The 16,429-nt window shown below is 41.5% G+C and overlaps 1 protein-coding gene across 1 annotated transcript in view; it reads right to left on the bottom strand.

Moving 5' to 3' along the window:
- LOC102076010 (chondroitin sulfate proteoglycan 4) overlaps window positions 1–16,429 on the bottom strand; it is a 23,191-nt gene extending 6,762 nt beyond the window's left edge. Inside the window, exons 1-19 of the mRNA XM_013270791.3 lie at window positions 16,215–16,429; window positions 12,904–13,067; window positions 11,223–12,329; window positions 10,713–11,123; window positions 10,520–10,641; window positions 8,962–9,070; window positions 7,545–8,873; window positions 7,346–7,438; window positions 6,113–6,610; window positions 5,872–6,000; window positions 5,215–5,400; window positions 4,943–5,125; window positions 3,949–4,125; window positions 3,533–3,731; window positions 3,324–3,455; window positions 1,981–2,159; window positions 1,682–1,877; window positions 1,419–1,590; window positions 7–403 (exon numbers count right to left, since the gene is read on the bottom strand). Of these exons, the coding sequence (XP_013126245.2) occupies window positions 7–403; window positions 1,419–1,590; window positions 1,682–1,877; window positions 1,981–2,159; window positions 3,324–3,455; window positions 3,533–3,731; window positions 3,949–4,125; window positions 4,943–5,125; window positions 5,215–5,400; window positions 5,872–6,000; window positions 6,113–6,610; window positions 7,346–7,438; window positions 7,545–8,873; window positions 8,962–9,070; window positions 10,520–10,641; window positions 10,713–11,123; window positions 11,223–12,329; window positions 12,904–13,067; window positions 16,215–16,278 (5,847 nt within the window). The 5' untranslated portion in view covers window positions 16,279–16,429. The remainder of the gene's footprint in view (window positions 1–6; window positions 404–1,418; window positions 1,591–1,681; window positions 1,878–1,980; window positions 2,160–3,323; window positions 3,456–3,532; window positions 3,732–3,948; window positions 4,126–4,942; window positions 5,126–5,214; window positions 5,401–5,871; window positions 6,001–6,112; window positions 6,611–7,345; window positions 7,439–7,544; window positions 8,874–8,961; window positions 9,071–10,519; window positions 10,642–10,712; window positions 11,124–11,222; window positions 12,330–12,903; window positions 13,068–16,214) is intronic.

The raw sequence follows: 16,429 nt of genomic DNA, 5'->3' as shown, positions 1-16,429 counted from the left end.
ACTCACCTGAAGACTGTCGGGTCCAAGTACGACTCTCTCCCCCACTACCACCTTCATACTGGGGGCCCTGCTTCTGATCAGTGGTGGCTGGTCATTGACTGGTGTTACTGTGATGTTGAACATCTCTGTCACCCCCGTGGTGTCTTTAACGTGATGATGAGAAACTGTGTCTAGTGATGAAAAGGCAGATGATGAAGCAGAGTACAGAGAGGAAAAGGAGCTGGAAGAAGAGGAGGAGTCAGAGGAAAAAGCAGACAGGGATGATGAGGAGGAAGAGGAGGGGAGATCCAAAGGTGCCACCCAGGCTCGGAAAGTGAAGCTGTCACTTGTGGTCTCAGAGTCATCGTGGAAGTATATGATGCCAAACTTGTTCAGGGTGACTTGCGAAAAATCTGGTTGGTTCCTGAGAAAAGATGATAAGCCAAAAGTCATAATTGATACTTTTTTCATAATTATATGGCTGCTTTTAATAATATATATCAAACAACACAAGAAGAGAATAATAAGTGGTGCTGAATGTTCTGCATTGTCTTTTAACTTGACAAGGCCGAGGCCTATTGACTTCTAAGTGATCATGATTCACTATAAATTGTAATTTCTCTTTGCCAACATAAAAAGGATTTGTTAGGCAGCAGTCACTGGACTCTGTGACAATAGAGAACTCCAAGGAACTCAATGAAGATATAAGAAGAAGAACTGTAGCTTTACACAAGTTGGAAAGGTCTCTTGCAAAAAAAACCCCAAACACCTACAAGCTGCCAATGGAGAGATGCCAAACTGTGTTTCATTGTTCTGGTAAGAGTGACAATAAACATCTCTCTTATCTTATCTTATCTTGGAGCCATTTCTGAAAAACTGCAAAGTTCAAGATGATCAGTCCACATGATTGGACCACCCAATCATGTGGTTCTAACAGGACAAATACACAAATACAGGATCCCAAACACATCAAAACTGGTTTTAAAATTGATAAAGCAGGCTAACATTAAGGTTCTGGAATGAGCTTCTCTAAGCCCCGACCTCAACTCGATTAAAAATTTGTGGAAACCAAGGAATTTGAATGAACTCTACCAACTCTACCAAGAGGAGTGGTCAGATATCCAGAAGCTTGCTGATGGCTACCAGAAGCATCTGGCTGAGGTATAAAGGACATTTAACCCAATATAGGGGTGTATGTTCATGTTTAAGAGTATACGTTTGACCCCATGTGGATTAGAGAAAAATCCAAAATGAATTGAAATTAAAATTTTTATGGCCGTGATAAAGTATATGTAAACTTCTAATCCCAGCTGTATAATGATATATATCTTTTATTGAATATATATATATTTACTTTTGCTCTGTATATGGTATTACATTCTTTTGATTTTAATTTTGTTTTTCAGTTCATTTCATGACAAATAAGAGCAGCTAGGTACCTGGTGAGATTGTGTCCTCGAATAGACAAAATCCCGTAGCGAGGAAAAGAAATCACGCGATACATGATGTGGTGGTCTTTCCGACGGGACTCTGGGATTTTTCCCAGGAGATTAGAGGCATCAAGCTTGGACCTGTCTATTGTCACCCTGCCTCCTTCAGCCACCACAGCACCTGAGTGATAAATACAGACATAAATGTAGTCACTCTTATATTATATTCCTCTTGCCACATGATGTTTATTGGTTTGAAACATAGATAGTACCTGCATTGTTTAGTAGTCTGGTCTTGTGCTGAGGGCTGTCATGATGTTCATTGGCTTGGTAGGAGATCAAGATGGTGAAGGTGTGTGGAGGAAGAAAAGCAGGAGGCAAAGACACCGTGAAAGAAAAAGTGTCTGCAGCCGACCATCCCACTGACTCTGGCTTGTTCTGATCATACAGGATAACGCCATCATCCAACTAAGAGAGCCAAATAAATGAGGAGGGAAAAGAGAATTTCTTTCAGAAGTTAGTCCTCTTAGAAAAAACAAACACTGACACATGGAGACACACCCATCCCTACCATGCTCTGTGTAAAGGTGGAAACATTTCCAGTGGAGTTGTCCGGCATACGTCGGACCAGGCGGCCGAGTTTAGGAGGAGAGGTCACTGCAAAGACCACGGACTGGTTCCTCCTGATGTCGCCGTCAGCAATGTTGGTTACCACCTGAAGCTCCTTGTCTGAGATTGGTGTCACAGAGCCTTCAGGATAAACAAAAAAAAGTCATGCTAGGGAGTGACTTTACTGAGTTTAATGTATTAGTAGTAGATGACGCCATGTGTCAACAATGCCAGAGTGTTTGGCCGTAATGTGACCCACATCTGCTGTTTTGCTGTACATTTCACTGAGGAGTAGTCGACACCTAATATGAGCAAGATGTCATGTGTGTTGTGGCATGAGCCCACACAATGCTCACAGTAACCCACGCCAAGCCCAGCCCACATCTTTGTAGGGCATGTCCAGCCTACAGACATCCTGTCACTGAGTCAAAGTGCCAAATGTAACCCAGGTTCAACTATATTTGTCACCTGAGATCGAAGATAACATTGTAAAACAAATATATCAAACAAAAATGTCATACTCGAATGTCTAACTGTGCTCATTTGTTTCTTTGACTGTCCACTGATTGTCAGCGGAAAAGTTGTAGCTAAGTAGTTCATATTGTTCTTAAAATAGCAACATAAGCAAAAGAGAGATCAGGAGGAAATGTTTTACCTCTTCTTGAGCCACAAATTCTCTTTCCCCCCCCAATAGTGCCACATTAGATCAAGTTCTTGGAGTTTTAACTGATGTGCTAGAAGGACTGTAACCGACAAGTTTAGCCTTTAACAGTAAATCTATATTCCCAGTTTCAACACCAACTATCTCAATACATTTTATATAAACTGTTTTTTATTTGACTACAAAATATTGTAATTTTTCTCATCAAAGCAAGTAAAATAGTTGTGTGTGGTTATATATAAGAATAAATGCTGTACATATGAGTAGGTGTCACTGTACACATGTACTTTATAGGTTTTGGTGGGAACATAACGCACTGTGGTTTAGAGTAGCGAGGCCACCCAGTGGCATTGCAGTGTATTACATCAGTGTCTCACTGTTGTGCCTTCAGAGCTGCCTCGACTCTTTGTGACACAGATTCACCACAGTGCTAGAAACATTTCTTAGAGATTTTGGTCTGAAAGTCCCGTTCCACCACATCCCAGAGGTGTTCTGCTGGATTGAGATGTGGTGACTGTAGAGTACAGAGGCCATTCTGAGGGTCTTTTTAACTTCAGGTCAAGATGTGACTTCAAAACCATCAGTCACTACATTTATTTATACAGTCATTTAGTGATTTATTGAAGCTGGAAGAGCAGGTATACCTGGGTAGACTTCCATCGGGTGGTTTCTCTGCAGGGTGAGGATCAGAGAATGGGCAGTTGTGCTAAAGATCTGACGAGGAGCAAAGTTGACGCCGTCATTCACTTGGAAATGAAAGCCACCCGACGGCGCCCCTGCAGACAGACAGAAACATGTGGTCTACTCCTCTGCTGAATCAAAGGTCTTTTAGAAAACAGCAACACATGCTTACCATTGTGCACAAACACCAGCTGCTTGCCTTCTATGTGACTTTGGGTGAAGTTCAGAATGTGTCTGGAGGGGGAGCTCTTCAAAGCCAAGTGGCCATTGCTGGGTGGTGTCACTATGAACTCCAGCCCCTCAGGTGGAGTGTCAATGTCCTCCGCACTGAGATCGCCTGTGGTTATCTCTGTAACAGAACCCACCCACACCTGAGGAGCAGAAAGGAAACATGACAAGTCAGCTTGGCTCAGTATGACTGTAAAGAGATATAGATATATAGTTACATAGATATATTTTGTTTGTTGTAATATTCACAAATAAAAAAGTTGTTTCATGACTTTTTGATTTAAGTGTGTCTTTGAAATAATTTTAGCTGAAAATAATAATTGTGGTGACTCTTGTTATCAATGTGTGGGCATTTCCTACCTTCAGTCCGTGGTTGGTTGTAACCACCGGGGTCTCATCATTGACAGGTGTGATGTTGATGTGGACGGTGCACGGCAGGCTGTGTTTCCTGGTTTCTGTCTGGTTTGCCACAATGGTGAAGTTGTCTCTCAGGGTGTCACTGCCATCGTGGATGTAGGAAATGTACTCTCGTTCCACCTAAAAACAGATGTTGTGTGGTAAATGAACCAAACAAATCGCATGAAATGATAGCTCACATCATAGTATGAAGCATTTTATCACAAAGATGAGCGCTACATTTAATTTAAGGAAAAATCTGTAGTATTGTTGTAGGGTGATTGTGCTCAACGCCAGCAGGACAACGGAAAGTATATCTTTTGTATATTTCATGTTAGATTTTATTTGCCAAATACATGATCTGATCAGGGATGTTTGACCGGAGTATCAGCCATGAAGATTATACAAGTTTTGTGAACAGGTAGAACATGGGTATAAGAAGAAAACATCTATTTTTTTCCACTTATCCAATACAATGTCATGGTTGGAATAAAGCCAATCAAAGCGACCATGGGGCAAGAGACAGAGTACAACCACTCACACCTACAGCCAATTTAGAATCACTAGCTAACGTTACGTGCATGTCTTTGGACTGTGAGAGAGCATGCGAGGCCCCAGATAAACATAAAGGCCTCACTGGCTAGTGGACAAACCCAGGATCTTCATGCTGTCAGGCAATGGTGCCAACCACTGCAGCACCATGTCACCCATGAGATGAACCCATTAAATTACCAACTGTTCCCGTGTCCTAGTTTGTTCCATTTGTGAGAATTTTTTTTTTTTAAAGAACCCATTAAATGTTTTCAAAATTGTGACACATGGTTGTGCTGATTGCCCTTCTAGTAAAAAAGGGTCTTTTCCTGCTTTTTGACCCCTCTGACATGAACACATGGAGTCTTTCAGTCTGTAAGACCTACATGTGTAATCAAACTTGGTTTTTGAGTGTGTTCGGTCAAACCTCGGTGTGTGTGAAAGCAGTGATGGGCATCCCTGGAATGCGGCTGTGCTCCAAATGTCCATGTCGTGGTGGATTGATGACCTGGTACAGGAAGTTCATCCCAGAGAAGTGATGGCTGGCGACTTTAATGATGTCAGAGGTCAGCGGCAGAGAAGACCCCTCATCTAGGATCAAGTTGGACACCTAAACAAAAAATGTGTAGAACAAAGTAGTGACTGACTGCTTTCTGGTTTGGTAAGTTGACCTCCATTTGAACTTTTTTAGGACTCTACCTGCAGAGGAAGCAGGATTGGGATGATATCAATCTCCAGCCTGATGGGTCCAACCTTTGTCACCCCATTGGTTGCTTCCAACAGAACAGAATCATTGGTGCTTCCTGCAGTCTGTTGTTGATAGATAACCAAGCCCTGGTTCAGGTCCTCCTGGGTGAATGTGGGTGTTGACTGCTTTTTGTTACCCTGCATGGAGGGACAGAGTGAACAGACCCCTTGACTGCAGCCTCTTAGTGACCCATTAAATACTTTAAAAATGTGATGTGCAACTTTTGTGGGCCAGTTTTGACAGCATAAATATGACAGACTGAAACACTAAGTGACAGGAAATGAGACAAGGGAATAGCTTGTAACAATGGTGTGATCTATATCTGACAACCCTTTTCTATCAGTGTCCCCTTAATATAAGTGGTTTGCGCCAAGGGTCACTGGAGGAATCAGCTATGAGTTTTTACTCTTGTATATTTTCAGTTTTAGCCTGAAAAGCCTTAGAAATGCATTTGTAACCTTTCCAGACTAACAGACGTCAGTGACTTTGTTTCTCAGCTGTACTCGAGCTCCTTTAGATTGTGCCATGATGCTGCTTTTTGAGATCTCTTAGCCTACTTTACTTTGTCAGACAGTTTCCATTTAAATGTCCCTTATAGAGGTACCTACTTTATAGTTCTGTCCTCCATTCATGCGTTGATGCTTGTTGTCAGTGGACAACCTCTGAATGATGCCAACCTTGGGAAGACTGTGCACAGTAAAAACTATCTCTGAGGGCTGACTGTCTTCATGGACCACCTGGTTAAAAAAAGAAAAAGAGAGTCACAAAAGTGATGCTGAATATGAAACTAAACAGATTTTATAATCAGAGAATTTACCTGCAATATGTGAGGATCTTGGCTTTGCTTACCTCTAAGTTGTCCCTGCTTATAGAGATATTCTGTCCCTCTTCCACCACCACTGGCCGGTTGTTTCTGACTGTTGGTGGCCTCTGATGACTCTCCAGATAAATCTTTACCGAAACTCCAATGTCTAGATGCACCTCCCTCTTCCCTCTTTCCAGCTGCCTCTCTGTACTCCTTTCTCTAGCTCTTGCCGTCACATTGAAGCTATCCGACAACTTGTGGCTGCCATCATGGCGATACGCCAGGCGCCCTGCTATCAAGTCTCGCTGGGTGAATATTGAAATTGCATCTGCATCTGTGATAATCCCGCTCTCTCTATCAATAAAGCAGATCACGCCATGTTTAGGTGGGAGGAAGACCTCAAACGTCACTTCCTGTGGGTCTCTGATGTCAAGGTTGCTGAAAACACTGAGGTTAGCAGAGGTCAGGGTCGTGATCCCACCCTGCTGGACCATGAGGCCTGTGTTGTTCTCCACCTGCAGGTAAGGATCCTGCGCCATCACCTGCACCCCACAGCAAAAGAAGACCAATCATGCTAACATGAACTTCATTATTTTCACACTAAAGTGTCTTTTCAAATCTAATTACTGGCAAAATCTCATAAAAAGTATGAACAGAAATTTAAAAAATCACATCAAATAGAAATTTATAGTGAGCGCTTAATCTGTATTTTTGCCAGATTTCTACTGCACTTCTACATGTTTACGCAGCTTTTTTATATTTGTGTCAATCACGAGTCTGAGATGACAGCACCCTCCATGTGACTCGGAAAAAATCAGTGCTTGCCCAATGATTGCATTGCAGATTTTCAGATTGCAAGTGATTGCAAGCAACCAACTGGTTTTCCAGCGGAAGGCAAGGCTGCTGAGTGCCTTTATAATTTTGCAGTTAAAAATACTTTCTGTTTGATGTCTGTGCTTGCAGACAGAAACAGATTTGAAAATAGATTGTATGTTATTGCCAACTTGAAACCAATCTATTATAAACTGCTGGCAGACTGACTCAATTTTATTGACGCTTTATCACTGGCACTGTTGAAGACAGCAACTGACTGCGAGTCACTGCAGACTTGGTCCTCGTGTTCAATACAATCATTTAAAGGCAACACGATCACATTGCACATGCTCGTAATAACTTCGTGGGCATCTCCAACCAGTTTTCCTCAGTGTGACTGCAGCATTATCCTTCCTGTCACTGTTATTAATTTAAAAAAACAAAAACAAATAGAGAATAATCACCTCCAACAGCGTTGAAACATAATGCTTCCCGTCGGATACGAAAAGCACAAAACGCCCAAAACTCACTCCTCTGTGGACAAACAGCACCTTTTTCTGAGATGAGAAAAAGCAGGAGGCCATCATGACCAAAGAGAAAAAAAGCATTAGCAGGCTTTATAAAAAATATGCAAACTATAAAAGATACCATTATTACTCTTACCTGTTCAAGGTCACGCTGTGTGAACTCATACAACTTGTGGCTAGGATCACCGGCCAGCACCAACTCTCCCATGGGGATCCCCCTCCGTGTGTACACCAACCAGCTGTCCTCAAAATCTGAGTCATCATCACGATAACGAAGGTCATTTAACGTCACCAACCTCTGGCCCTCCCGTGCCACGTGGAAAACTTTATCCACAACCCTGACAGGCCTCTGATCATTGACGAGCTGCACTGAGATATTAAAGGTGTGTTCTTCTGCGTTTCCGTCCTCTTTCTTGTTCGTGTGTTTGTGAGATTTGTAAACCCCTATCTGAAATGTGAAAGAATCCTGTTTAGTTTCACTGTCGTCATGAACGTACATGATCCTTTCCTCAGTTATATCCTGATTTGTGAATGCCATAATGTTGTCGTTAATTGAAGTTGAGTTGGAGAGGTTGATCCGCCTGATGTGCCCATGCCTGGGGCTCTCTATAATGTTGTAGAGGACCTCCCGGTTACTCGCTGTGTGAGTGAACAGAATATCTCTGGTGATTACTTTACTCCCTCCTTCCATGACTGAAAGACCTTTGCTTATCACAGTGACGGTGGTCGACTCGGCTTTGATGTTGATTCTGAAGTCGTAAGTTGTTGAGTTGGAGTGAGCTGAAAACACCTGAAAGCTGAACGTGTCTCTCGTATCGTCATGTTGCCGGTTGATTAGCTCGTACCTCACCAAACCATCACTGATGTTCCTCTGGCTGAAGGTTGAGTTCCTTTGTAGGACCTTGTTGTTGAGGAGAAGCTGACCTTTCTTGGGTACTGTTACCATCCTGAAATGGAGGTCACTCTCACTGAGCTTAACACCCTTAGAAATCACATGGAGGTCCTCGGGAGTGAGAACGGCAGCCTGAACGCCATTGAGCTCCATCTTACTCCGTGTGATCTTGAAGTGAATCCATCGTACCGCGATGGGGAAAACAGCCTCTTGTTTAGCCAGGGAACCGATACTGACTTTAAATTTAAAGTGGTCAGTGATGTTATTCTGCATCTGTAAGCCACGGTAGGTGCTGAGGTACCGAATCCGTTCTTTTTCCAGAACTTTCTGAGAGAAAGAGGTCGCTGGCTTCCATTCGCCGCTTGAGTGCAACCTCTGGAGCTCGCCATATTGTGGGAACTCTGTAACATTATACCAGATTTCTACTGTGGGGTCAGCCACATTAACTTGTACCGCAAGGTGATTGGTGGTGATGACTGAAGCTTCCCCTTGGTTCACCTCCAGTCCGGTGTTGTTCACCAGTTTATCTTCGAGTGGCACGGTTATTATCCTCAAAACTACTGTGTTGCTTACCTGACAAAGGGAGAGGGAAGATTTAAAATACCATCTGAGAGGATAAGACAAAAGATAAGAAAAGAAGACAAGCTGCTATTTTACTCACCTTCTGCCCGTCACTAACCCTAAGAGCCAGCCTGGAAGTTGAGACCCCTGTGTGGATAAAGCTGATCTTACCCTCCTCTAGATCGTTTAGGGAGAACAAGTTGATGGGCCTGGAAGATAAGAAGCATTAATGTTAAATGCCAAATTTCCATTTTTTCTTTCCTAACCAATTTATGGTCGTGGTGGAGCTGAAGCCTAGCCCAGTTGTCATAGTAGGGGAGACAGGTGTGGTGTTCCTGGGTCTTTGACCCAGTGTTTTATGCTTTTGGTCTTTCAAGTTCTGTTAATTATTAAATATCTTCAGTTTGATTCTTGCTTGCTTCTTGCTTCTTGTTTAGTGTTTCACCTTTGTATAAGTCCTTAGTGTTTCTGTGTAAACTCCCTTATATTTAGTTTAGTTCTGTCTGCTTTTTCCTGTTAGCGGTCCTCATTCACTCATACATGACATGGGTTACATGTTGGATAGGTCGCTAGTTTGGACTATGGGATGAAGCCAGACTACCAAGAGAAAACCAAAGCGTAGAGAGAACATGCAAACTCCACATTAAAAGGTCCCTGAATCTTCCTACTCTGTGAGGACAGTGCTAGCTACTGTTACCACTGTGTTGACCTCCAAGGTGATAACCTGTAGTTAAAAGTTGTAGTAAAATGAAAACTAGGGGAAAAATTAGAATAATACTGCATACTAACTCAAATGACTTCATCCAAGACAAGTGGATGAAACAAATTGGTTCGACTTGTTTGTGTCACTTGGTGCAATGTCTGTGAAAAAATCCTACTAACAAACACTTTATCAGATGAGGGACTTGGCCCAGCTTTGAAGAAATACTCTCCACATCTGGGCTCAGGAAGTTTTGGAAGGACTCTTAAACACAAAATCCCATCATCAGAAATACAAAATTTGGGAGACATGTTCTCAATAATCAGCACTGATATAATTTTAGTTTTGCCAGTTTGGTCAAATTTGTCAAGACACACGAGTAAGTCCAAATGCTCAGAATGGGATTTCCACAGCCCGATCTTAAAGTAGCAACAGCACTGAAATCGGTCCAAATTTTAAAAAGGAGGACTTTTTTATGGGTTTGATCACATCTTGTATAGTACTGAACTTTTTAAATCTTGCGCCTGATTATTACTCCACATTTTATGATAAAAAAAAAAAGCATCCACATATTTTTGCACATTTTGTTGTAGTTTTGCCTTAAATCTAACAATCAAGATGTGACTGAAGGGCAGGCTTTCAGCCTTAATGCAAGGGGTACAACAAAAGTATTACATTAACTGTTTAGGAATGACTTACATGTTTATGTAATGTAATATTTATGTAATGCTGCAAAATCTACTGATGTATAAAGGGACCACACAAACAAGTAATATTACAATAAAACTCTTATGCTATGGCAAAAGGAGAAGCTGTCATGAAGAGAAATAAGCAATATTTTCTTCCCAGGGTTTCTTCTTAATTATACACAAACAGCCACTTCCACAAAAGAGCTCAGTAACTGGATCTAAAAAGATTTGCAATGCCCTATTAAAGCTTTATAAGCCGTAACACCAACCTGCCAGGGTAATCCTGATGCTCAAGGTATCCAGCCTCAGTGCTGAGGTTTCCCAGGGAGCTGAAAACGAGCTCCTCAGGACTGCTGTCAGGGTCTAGCACTCTCAGCACATCTGTAGTCAGCTGGGGGAATTGTGAATGCATTAATTTTGATCTTTGTACGTATAATTACTCAGACATTTTCCTGTACCTACCTGTCGTCTGGACTTCTCGAGTAGAGTAAAATAGTTTCCCTCTGGCAGGCTGAGCACAGGGGCATCGTTCACAGGACTGATGCTAATTTCGAACCGGTGCAGACGGTTGCCCTTGAGAAACACAGGAAGCTCCTTCTTATTGCTGGAGAAGACTGAAAATGTGAAGAAGTCATTCTGGTCCTCTGAGCCGCCGTGAACGTACATCACCCTGCCCTGCCAGAGGTCCAGCATACTGAACGTCCGGTCCTTCTCCTCAATTCCTATCGTGATGGTCCTCTCCTGGCCCTCCTCCATTATCCTGTCGGGGTCTGGACTCAGGTCCAACCGGAGCTGGCCATGAACAGGCTGTTCCTCAATGCGGAACATAAACTGGGATGGATGAATGCCCAGTTTACGGAAGTCCAAATTCACCTGGGAAAGAGTCCAAAGAGAATTATATATCGGTGCTGCTTATTTTTATTTTCATGATTACTTAAAAAACACTAAACTCAAAAGACAGATCAGAACTACCTTTATGTGTTTTGGTTCAAGAGGTGCCCGCCCTCCCTCAGATACTTCTAGTTTCCTCAGCATCAGGAAGTTAGGGCTCCTCTTCGCGTTAGTCTGTGTAGTTGTGATATCAACCGCAGGAAGATCTGTTGGGCTGGTGAGAATTGCTCTCTGTGGAGCCTGCCCTGTCTTACAGCCCACGGTGACATCCTTGGTGACTGTGGCATGAGGTAGGCCTGTTTTTTGAGTGTTCACCCTGATTTCACGAAGGCAGCCTTTAAAGGAGCCTCCTCCTTCTCCTCCAGATGGAACAGAAATCAATCCAGCTTGCCTTGCTTCTCCCCGAGCTGCTTCATCCAGCCCTCCTAGGAAGAGAGGCCCCTTGAGCTGGATGACCTGAATCTCTGGGCTCAGACTGGCCTTCACCAGCTCTTTGCCTACCTTCAGCTGCACACTGTGAGGCAGCAAGTGAAGCTGGATGGTGTACCAGGTGTGGTTGCTGTTTACATTTGTTAAAGAATGCAGCTCAGTTTTACTCCCCTCTCCACCTCCTACCGAAGCCACCAGGTGACCACGTATGATCTCAATGGCGACAAACCCTCCCTGGTTGTCAGAGCTATACAGGACAATGCCGTCTTCTTCTTCTTTTGCAGCAGGATATAGTTCACATTCAAACACTCCCTCTTGAAGCACATCCCATGGTGGGAGTGACATGAACGCTTTTGAGCTGAAAAAACTGACAGGATCTTCTTCTGTTGCAGAAAACTGTGGACTACAGCCCAGAGATACCTCATGGACGGTCTTGTACCCAGAATGTGGCCTGAGACTGGACAGTAAGTTATGTTGATTGAAGACGACTTCGTCCATGCAACCCCTAAACCCAGAGGAGATGTTGTGAAGATACAGATGTTTTAATCCAGCTGTCCCGCCAACAAGCAGTCCATCCTCCACACCGAGCTCCGGATCTGGTTCCTGTATTTGTAGGCCGGTGTGGGAGTTTCGGTCCACAGTAATGGTGATATTGTGGCGGGTGTGGGTGAGATCCACAGTGTGCCACGCCAGATCACTGAGATGGATGCCCTTTTCTGAGCGCAACGAATGCTCACCTGAGCCCAGATCAATACGTACCTGAGGATTGAGGGAGAAGGTGAAAAAGGAAAAAGTTCATAAACTCAAAAAAGTTGCAAGGAAAGCCCAAATATCACACATCACATGTTGAATTTGTGTGTACATAAAAAACAAAATGAAGAAAATGAAGGCTTTTCCACAAATAGAAATGCAACTGAGATCTCTCTAAGAGCACCACTGACTTGTACTTGGTATTTTTATTAAACTATTGTGGTTTTCTGTCTTAACCTCACTCGTGTATGAACTTGTCTGGAATTAAAGCGGTGCCGGGGGGGGTTACTTTTTACCCCACTCGCTGAGCAATTTGACGCCAAGGTTTCTGGGTTTAATCTTCTGTCTGGTCTTCTTCTGGATAGTAAATTCCAGCATATTTAATGAACTAAAATGGCCCGAGGGACAATTTTTGCACCTTTTTTTCTTTTTTTTTTATGTCAGCCCCTGGACAGTTTTTACTAATCCGTTTTAATCCTAAACCATTTTATCTTACCTTGTCTCACAGTGATACACTTTGTCTCACATTTTTTCTGTCTTTGAGATAAAGAAGATTAGTTTCTTCTGTGTTATAACCTCCTACCTGCAGGTACCCAGAGATCAGCTCCAGAAGCATGAAGTCTGTGTGTCCTGCTGCCAAAAACAGCAGCCCTGACTGACTGGAGGTTCGAAATCGAACGTGGATTAACGTCTGTATGGACGTCTCAACTGTCCGCAGGTAGATGTAGCCATCTCCGTAGAATGAAACTGCAACAGTGCAACAACAAGAAAAAAAAAGACAAACATAAATTGAAGCCTGAGCTATCACGAAATCACTAAAACATCGTGTAGTTAATCAAAGATGCTCTGACAGCCATGTTTCAGGATTAAGCTTAATTTAATTTGCTACCATACAGGAAGCCCTCATAGCCCTGGTGGTGATTATAGACCTTCTACCAGGAAAAAACTCTTCCATTAGCCTGCATTGACTGATCTGTCACTATGTGCACTCTGTACCTGCTATCTGAAGTCAATTAATGACAACTAATGCATTCTGTAGAGGTTCATTAGACGTCATTAGACCCCTGCTGACCCAGATGACGCAAATTGGTCTTTTAGTTCAAAATACATGCCATTAACTTCAATGGGAAACTACGGTAAAAATATAAATGTGCACTATATTGCATGACAGATGTCAAAAAGACAAAGTGAGGCATGACTGTGGCTCAGTAAATCTGTACTTATACAGCAGAGCACATGCTCGGAACGTTCACATTTTAGCATGATAGCATGATTGCATTTGCACTAAACACAGTAAAGCATAGTGTTAAAGCAGAACTTCATCTTTTTAAAAGGCATTAGAGTATTTTCTAATGATAAAGACCATCTCCATGGCCATTCATATTTTCCAAAGAAATTCCTGGGTTTTTTACATTTTTGTTTTTTGAGGTTTTTATTTATTTATTTTTTAACCATTTCTAAATAGTTATTTCTGTGAATTACAAAAAGTGCTTTATAATTACAAGACAGTCCATGCAATACGCTATTTTGTAATTTTACACACAATTTTAAATGTTTGTTTCTTACAGTTTAAACCCAAATAGTTGTAGTGGCAGAGTTCCTTCAATTACAACATCAGCATTTTATATAGATCATATATAAAGTGTACGATATTCAGGGACTAGACGTGTAGTTAATGGGGAGCTTTACTGGTCTGGCTCACTAAAGATCAAAGTGCGCTGTAAATATGAACATACATGTCAAATATAGTTTGACGTCAATGATCTTGAGCCATGAATTAGTGCTGACAAAAATTCAAGAAGCGTTTCCATTGCTTCTGTTTTGATTCACCTTTAGTCCAATGATCTTTATAATTAAACACAGATGATGCTTGTCTGTCTCTGGCTTTATGAGCATGTAATTACAGCATACTTTTATCTATCAATGAGGCCAGCATATCTACCACTAACTATAAATGAGTGTGTTTAGCATCATCGATTTGACCTACAAAGCAGCGACACGCTCTCCGACTGTCCATTTGTGCAAACTGTGACGTTCAGTGGATGGAGGTCAGAGCCGTGTGTCTGGATGCATGCAGCTGCAGTTTGATGACACTAAAAATGATTCAAAGCTCTGTAAAAGCAGACAGCACAACACTGCAGAGGCAGTGACCACAAAATGGAAATAAAGGGAAAATTTATATGACAAAAAAGGGTGGCAAAAAAATCAATGCATTTTAAAGATAAATTAAAGTTTGTTTGTTTCCACATCACACAGGAAAAATATTAACAAACAAGGCCTGTATAATCTTAACTATTTAATAGTTAATATTAACACATCTATTAGATTACCTGTCATAACATCAAAAATGTGTTTAAAATTCTAGCTTGTGTTTATTAAGCAAATAACAAACTAAATTCACTTTTTTATAGGCAAATTTGAGCTGACACACTGGAATTCTTAGAAAAGTCAAAAATTGTTCAAGCACAACATTCAGCCACTAAAAAGAATTTGTTTCTGTTACAGAAATACAAGTAAAAACTGTAATCTGGTATCTAAATTTGAAAAAAAAAAAAAAAAAAAAATAAGAATGCGCTTCACTATTTCTTTCAGCTTTTTTGTAAAATGTTTGAAAACAACAATAATTATATTTTACTGGTGGATTAACAGTTACAGAAACATTCAAAAATGATTTTGGTGAGTGCTAATGCTAATTTAGGCATAAATCTTACTCTGGGTGGTGGTCTATTAACTTTGTTAAGACGTGTATTTGGTCTCTAAACATATTTTTTTGCTTTTGGTTACACATCTAATATTTAGTTGTTTAGCGCGTGCTTGCTGTAGATAACTTTTAACACAGAATTTATTTTTTCATGTATATTTTGTAAATATAGGGAAATTTTAATGTTGGTACAAAATTTTAGAATGAGAAAAAGTATTTACATTTATGTGTCTGCACTGCAACATATGTCACAATGACTTAATATTTTTTTCTTAAAATCCCTTCTTATCTCTGAGTGGGAAAACTTTGCTATGAAAGCTTTTATTGACTTTATGTGCTGCAGTGTGAAGTACTCAGTCAGCAGACTGGCCCAGCATGCTGCTCTGCATAAAGCCTATAAGCCCGCTGTCAGTATAACCCACGTCTGTCCATGCATCTCTAATCTGCCTCTATGATAGCAGTGAACATTGGATTATTAATAATCTTCCTACACTCGCAGACATCTCCAATGTGAATGCAAGTCACTTATGTGCTCTGACAAACAGGTGTGATACAGAGACATGTGTAACTGCCCGAGGCAAAGCTGGTGGCCATTAGAGAGTTTTGCACGCATACAAAAACTTTCCAAATGTTGTTAAGTGTTTATATTTAAGTGGCAGATATCTGTAGTGGAGAAAATGACATATTGTTTTCATGGACAATGAAATGTATTGCAGAGAAGAGCTTAAGAGTTAAGATCAACGCTGTATTTGCGAGGATTACCACCAAAAATGTAACATTCCTGGCATCAGCTCAACTAACCATGTTGCTGCATAAAACATAAGGGCAAGCATCCTTCCCCAAATAAAATCCATCATAATGCCATATGTCACCAGTCTGCAATGTTAGACAGGATTAGATAATAAGCAGCCAACTGCCAGACCCATTTAAAGTAAATCAAAGGTTGTAAAAAGATAAACAGGCCTAAATAACACCAGCAAAACCTTCCTTTGTCTCTATAATGATGGAAATCATTTCAGCGCAGCAGTTATGCATTAATTACACTCCAACAACCCTTAAGAATTATTTTTCACATACATCTAAAGGTGAAAACGTTTCTCACGTTGCTATGATGTATTGAAACAAATGCCAGGTTTAACTTTTACATGTAGGTTAAGACAAGGAGTGATTTTTTTTCCTCTGCAGGAACCTACCTCCATAAACGTGTCCGGTGGAGACCAGCAGCAGCAGAAAAACATCAGCCAAAACATTCCCCATGGTTATGTAGGCTCCTAAAATCTATTTTGCATCTTAGTTAAGCGAAACATCTGGCTGCTTGACTGTGCAGCCGATTATCTTTACTGCCCATGTCACTCCCAACACTGACAACGTCAGGACAATCTCTTCATGCTCTGCTGCAGGCCTTGGA

Source organism: Oreochromis niloticus, linkage group LG7 (genome assembly GCF_001858045.2).
Source record: "Oreochromis niloticus isolate F11D_XX linkage group LG7, O_niloticus_UMD_NMBU, whole genome shotgun sequence".
NCBI classification, from domain to species: Eukaryota; Metazoa; Chordata; class Actinopteri; order Cichliformes; family Cichlidae; genus Oreochromis; species Oreochromis niloticus.
The sequence above is the reverse complement of the archived record's forward strand: the minus strand, read 5'-3'. Positions and strand labels throughout refer to the sequence as shown.